The sequence below is a fragment of the Asparagus officinalis genome, chromosome 4 (genome assembly GCF_001876935.1).
Source record: "Asparagus officinalis chromosome 4, Aspof.V1, whole genome shotgun sequence".
NCBI lineage: Eukaryota > Viridiplantae > Streptophyta > Magnoliopsida > Asparagales > Asparagaceae > Asparagus > Asparagus officinalis.
The window spans coordinates 43,453,356-43,459,360 of NC_033797.1; the positions used below are offsets into that span (position 1 = coordinate 43,453,356).

General features: G+C 36.7%; 1 protein-coding gene across 3 annotated transcripts; it reads left to right on the forward strand.

Moving 5' to 3' along the window:
• LOC109837322 (ACT domain-containing protein ACR4-like) lies at positions 389–3,670 on the forward strand. 3 transcript variants are annotated; one of them, XM_020405516.1, is made up of 9 exons: positions 389–599; positions 671–811; positions 944–989; positions 1,118–1,232; positions 1,356–1,423; positions 1,794–2,393; positions 2,641–2,745; positions 2,952–3,023; positions 3,192–3,303. In XM_020405516.1, the coding sequence occupies exons 2-8, from the start codon at positions 735–737 to the stop codon at positions 2,973–2,975; spliced, it is 1,035 nt and encodes a 344-aa protein (XP_020261105.1). In that variant the 5' UTR covers positions 389–599; positions 671–734; the 3' UTR covers positions 2,976–3,023; positions 3,192–3,303. The 3 variants fall into 3 exon arrangements, with proteins under 3 accessions (XP_020261105.1, XP_020261103.1, XP_020261104.1); XM_020405514.1 differs by lacking the exon at positions 2,952–3,023 and having other exon boundaries at positions 393–599; positions 3,192–3,670; XM_020405515.1 differs by lacking the exon at positions 2,952–3,023 and having other exon boundaries at positions 393–599; positions 681–811; positions 3,192–3,670.

A 6,005-nucleotide genomic window follows, 5' to 3' on the forward strand; every position in this document is an offset into this window, starting at 1 on the left:
ATGATTCAATGAATCTCACGCTAGAGCACCCAAAAGAGAGAGAGAGAGAGAGAGAGAGAGAGAGAGAGAGAGAGAGAATCCCACGTTCACACAACAAAAAGAAATTTATGGAAAGTGAATAGTAATATTAACAGTTCAATACATGCCACCTTGTGCACATGGGATATCTACTCACAAGGGTGCATCTTGGTGAGGATTCAGTGATATACAGTGAGAGATTTATCTTTACCCCCCTCCAAAGTCCAAACTCTTACATAAATTAACATGCTTCTAATAATTTGCTACTGCTTCCTCTCCCACCCTCCCTCGCTCTCTCTTCTCTCTCTCTCTCTAGATTCATCTCAAGTGGTGACTCTCTCTCTCTCTCTCTCTCTCTCTCTCTCTCTCATATCAAAATAGCAAATTGCTACTCTCTCTCACTTTCTCTCTCATCCTTTCATCATCTGAAGAGGCAACAGGAGTCACGAGCCCACCACACTTCCACATATAATAGAGCGCGCACACACACACACTCATACCCTCAACATAAATTGAGAAGATTGGGAAACAGTACACAAGGGAATAGGGAAAGCAAACCTTAGCCTTCTCTCTCTGTCTCATCTCTCTCTCTCTCTCTCTCTCTCTCTCTCTCTCTCTCTCTTACTCTCTCTCTCTCTCCTCTCTCTCTCTCTCTCTCTCTCTCTCTCTCTCTCTCTCTCTCTCTCTCTCTCTGTAATCCTTTTGTTAATTTCATCATGATGAATTGTGGGTTTACTCCAGTTGATGCTGAGGAGGAGTACGAGAAGTTTCTCATTGGAATGAACCCTCCAAGGTCTGAACCCCCCCTCTCCCTTCAATTTATCGGAGAATTCTGTGTCTGTAGAAAATTGGACGGTTCCCTGCAGGCTTTTGTGTTGTTGGTAACTTAATGTTTTTTTTATCCTCCTCCTGGGTTTTTTCACAGGGTTACTGTGGATAACTCTACAAGCAGTGAGGCAACCTTGGTGAAGGTCAGCTATTACCATTATCAGTACCATTATTAGCATTTTTTTTTAATTTTCCTTGTGTCGTGGGCTTTTGTGGAACTTTGAAAATTTTCTTCTCAACTGTTTATGTATGCATTTATTTTAATATGCAGGTGGATAGTGCTAATAAACATGGGAGTCTGCTGGAGGTTGTTCAGGTTTTCACTGATTTCAACATCACCATCAAAAGGGCTTACATCTCCTCTGATGGGAGCTGGTTTATGGATGGTAATTTCTTTCTTAGATTAAAATCAGTGGATTTTTCTTCTGATTTTGCTTCTTATATGGGGGGTTTTTTTTTGCCAGTCTTTGTAAGTCCATAATCTGTGTTCCTCTTGTTTTATCTTGTAGTTTTCCATGTTGTGGACCAAGATGGAAATAAGCTTTATGATGAAGAAGTTATTGATCGCATTCAGCAGGTTAAATTTCTTCAGAAACCCAAATTGTCCGTGCTTATGTTTGTGATTTGGGCCAGTTTTTATCCATGTCAAATTAATAGTTTGCTTCGCTTGGTGAATTTCCATTCTGAAAAATATTTCTTATGTCTTAAAATTTCGAATGGATTCAAATAGATTGTCAAATTTTTGGTACCGTAAAGAGTAGTCTCTCATGATAGTGCGGTTGTTTCAGTAAATCAAACCAATCAGCTGTCTCAATTGAGAATAGATTTAATACCTATGGTTCCTTTTTAAAAAAAAGAGTTGAAATGAGCATTGACTCAGGAACTTCTGGTGAGTTTCTTTTTTTAAAGAATCTCACTCATCTCAGTCTCTACCTACACGTTTGCAGTCATTGGCAGCAAGAGCGTCCAGCTTCCGCTCGCTGAAGAGGTCGGTCGGTGTCCAATCTGCATCAAACCACACTTCAATCGAACTCATTGGCAGAGACCGACCAGGACTCCTCTCAGAGATCTTTGCGGTCCTCACAGACCTCAAATGCAACATCGTCGCCTCTGAGGTCTGGACACACAATTCAAGAATGGCCTCTGTAGTTTACATAACCGATGAATCCACTGGAGCTCCCATTGATAACCCTGACAGGCTTAGCACAATCAAGAGGCTCCTTCGTTACGTCCTCAAGGGGAATAGAGATAGAAGTGGAAAGACTTCTATTACTGTGGGCATGACTCATACTCAGAGGAGACTGCATCAAATGATGTATGCTGATAGAGACTACAATAGGAGTGATGATGAGGAGGAATTTGGTGGTGGTGACAGAAGTAGTTCTTGTGTCACGGTAGAGAATTGCGTCGAGAAAGAGTATACTGTTGTGTATGTCAGGTGTAAGGATCGACCTAAGCTCTTGTTTGATACTGTCTGCACTCTGACCGATATGCAATATGTTGTGTTCCATGGCACTGTCATCTCCGAAGGACCCGAAGCTTATCAGGTAAAGCTTTCTGAAAGCAACATCTTATGGATATGCTTCTACCATAATAGTTTTGTTTCTGAAATTTCAACTTCACTGATAAATTAAGACCCCAAAAGGATCACAAAGACTCTAAATTTACTAGCAAGAGTAGTTTTGCATATTCTACATGTACATTGCATTAGCATCTGCAAGTACATCCAATTCTGAAAATATTACCATCTTACGTAACTGATAATTTCCCCTATTCTATCTTCCAACTTTGCAGGAATACTACATAAGGGACATGGAAGGACGAGCGGTCAGCTCCGAAAGGGACAAACAACGATTAACCGACTGCTTGGAAGCAGCAATCAGAAGACGAGCCACTGAAGTATATACCGACATCTATACTTTTGAGTTACTTGCAAGAAAACCCCCTTCATCTGTACTTTGATTTTCAAGAAACGCCCTCACCTATGATCGCTAATAAGAAGTTCTTCATGCAAAATTCTAGGTTTATTGATAAAAAAAACGAATAAGAATTTTTCTTTATACAAAACTGACTATTTCTCTATTTTCTTCTTTTCAACTCTCCAGAATCTGGTGAATTGCAGAGTGTAGATGTCTTTTTAGACCTCTACTCAAGCGCAAAAAAACTACGCAGATATGGTAAAAATAAAATTCGAAAACAATTAATGACTTCATTAACTATAATGACGAGGGTTTTTTTCGAACTTTGTAGATGAGGGGATGATTTATTTGAAGGGGGTTTCTCGCAATGCATGTACCCTATAGTTTTTCTGTAAAATTAAAATTGAAACATGCCTTATATCTCAGGGCTTAAGGCTTGAGCTGTGCATGGAGGACCGAGTAGGCCTGTTATCGGATGTCACAAGAATCTTCAGGGAGCATGGATTAAGTGTGACTCAAGCTGAAGTCTCCACAAGAGGATCTCAAGCTGTGAATGTTTTCTATGTTACTAATGCATCGGGATCGAACCCAGTTGAGCCGAGGACGATCGAAGCTGTGAGGACTGAGATTGGGGATACTGTTTTGCGTGTTAAAGATGAATTTGGTTCGAATTCTTCGAGTCAGGATGAGGGGAGGTTTTCTTTTGGAAACCTCTTCAGATCAAGGTCTGAGAAGTTCCTTTCAAACCTGGGCCTGATAAGGTCTTGTTCTTGAGATTGTGATTTGAACTACTGAGTTCAGTTCAGACCTTTGTAATTCAATGTGCTTCTTTGTGAAATCTTATGGGAAAGAGCTGTTGGATGTTGTGAATATAAAGTTATCATGGCCTCAACTTATCAATTGAATGATTGCCTTTGTCAACTGAATGATAAAAATTAGGAGGGAACCGTGTCTTGAATATTGGAGGAAATTTTCTCAGGACAACAATATGACCAACAATCAACAATCCATCAATGAGCTGCAATTAAAAGAAAAAAAAGATGGTAGAATAAATGAAAATATTCAAGATGTTTAGATGGATAACAGGCAAATCAGTCGGAGATCAAAATTAAGTGCATTCATAATAAATTAAAAGGATTAAAAATTAGTGCGTTGGATAATAAATGAAAAGGTAGCTTCTAATTTAAGTACAAAATCAGATAGAATCTATGTACTTAAACCTGTGAAAAGGTAGCTTCTAATTTAAGTATAAAATCAGATAGAATCTATGTACTTAAACCTCTGCATATAGCAAATGAAGACAAATGTGTATAGGATTTGGATCCTCTCCACTACAAAAAAGTAGTGGAGAGATCACTGTTTTTAATCTCAATCGTTGATTATTTAGTAGACGGTTATGATACAATCTAAATCTAACACTTACCATACCCCCGTGTATTGTACTCATTCCTAATTTACACTAAAAGAAAAAAATCACAACCATTAATTAGATAATCAATGGCCGTGATTATGTAGTGGTCCCTCCACTGTTTTTTTTGTAGTGGAGAGGATCCGAATCCATGTGGGATACGGCTTAGAGAAGGGACGAAATGAGTAACAATGATTAGAGGTTGATCTTCATTAAGTTATAGATGGTCTCGAAGTTTGATGTTAATAATGTTTTGAGTAAATTATGAGAAATCCCATTTTCTCCCAATGCACCCCGTAGCCAATCATGCTTTTGGGCATATTTTTCTTTTGAGCCAAAGGTCTGGAGATGTTAGGTGAACTTAGTTCTCATCATCTTTTCTGAATAGACCTTGAAAAGTTGAAATAAAAGATCCTTTGCTTCATGTGGGTATCTATGATTGGTTGCTGAATCACACTCTCAAAAATGATTGAAGAATATCTCCTTAACTTTTAAAAGTTAGAAAACTTTTTCCTTCTCCATTTTATTCACTAGCTATTCAAGTTGGGATGGACTAGGCTATTTGGTCTTTGATGCGAGCCAAAAACAAAAACAAAGACAAAAATAGATATTGGCGGGGGACCAGTTAGAAGGCAGAATGGAATTTTTCTTCCAAGTTTATTGCATTGCGTGTAGGAAAAGGTGACTTATCCATGAGCTCCCGTGTTGTTTTTATAAATTGGCCGAGTCGAGAGGTCGAATTTGAGCTCCTTTCTGATGCCTGATAGTCCTAGCCAAGATTCCTCTCATCGAAAAAAAAGTGTTAGATGATAAGTAGAGAATCTTGAAATTTTATTGTGAGTTAGTTGTAGGTAATTTTACTAGTTTTCAGTAGTACATATCATTGCTATGTTCCTTAATTAGTACTTTTTAATTTACTAGTATAGTGCACGTGTGTTGCACGTGGACATATTTGTTTTATGTTCTAATACTTTACACAATTCATTATTTAATTAATGGAAGAGTTTCATTTTGAATGTAATTATAACAACATTTAAGGACTTATTTGTAATTTTCTAACAATTTAGATCATATACTTCTTTCAATCTTCTTAAGATTTAAGTTTTGAACTATATAGGGGTTTATCTGTAAAAAATTATGAAGTTTTAGTATTTTTCTATAAATATATGAAATTTTAATGGTCTTTGTGAAAATTATGAAGATCCATGGTTGTTTGTGAAAAAATTCAGGGTTATTTTGTGAACATTGGCAAATCATGGAATACCCAAAAGATACAATTTTTTTAAACTTAAAAAACATAGTTCTATTTACTTTATAATTTAAGATAATGAATGATATTTAATAACTACTGGTAGTTTTATGTGCAAATTTAGAATATAGTTTTAACATTAGGGAGGTTATAATATATTTATTAGATAAAAAATTTACCCAAAAGGTAAATTCCAAGTTTGTTCTTTACTTTTATGTTAAGTGTGTCATGCTAGGTATTCCAGTTTATATTAGTTATCTTTATTTTTTCTAATCCATTATAACAAAATAAAATTCTCACTTTCACCTTCTCGCTCTTCTATTATCATATAATTAGTAACATGCTACAAAAAATATATCTACTAAGTTCATGGATAATATAATATTTCTCTCAAATCACAATTAAGTACATAGTAATAATTATAGAAATAGAAAAAAAGTTCATTAACCCCCCCCCCCACCCACACACCCCAATTCTCTACATTTCCTTGTATCAATCTTATCCTCAATCCGCATATAGCCGTCAGTCTAACAATCACATCAGTATAAAGTATAATCCGAGTAAAGCTCAGTACTTCCTCAGC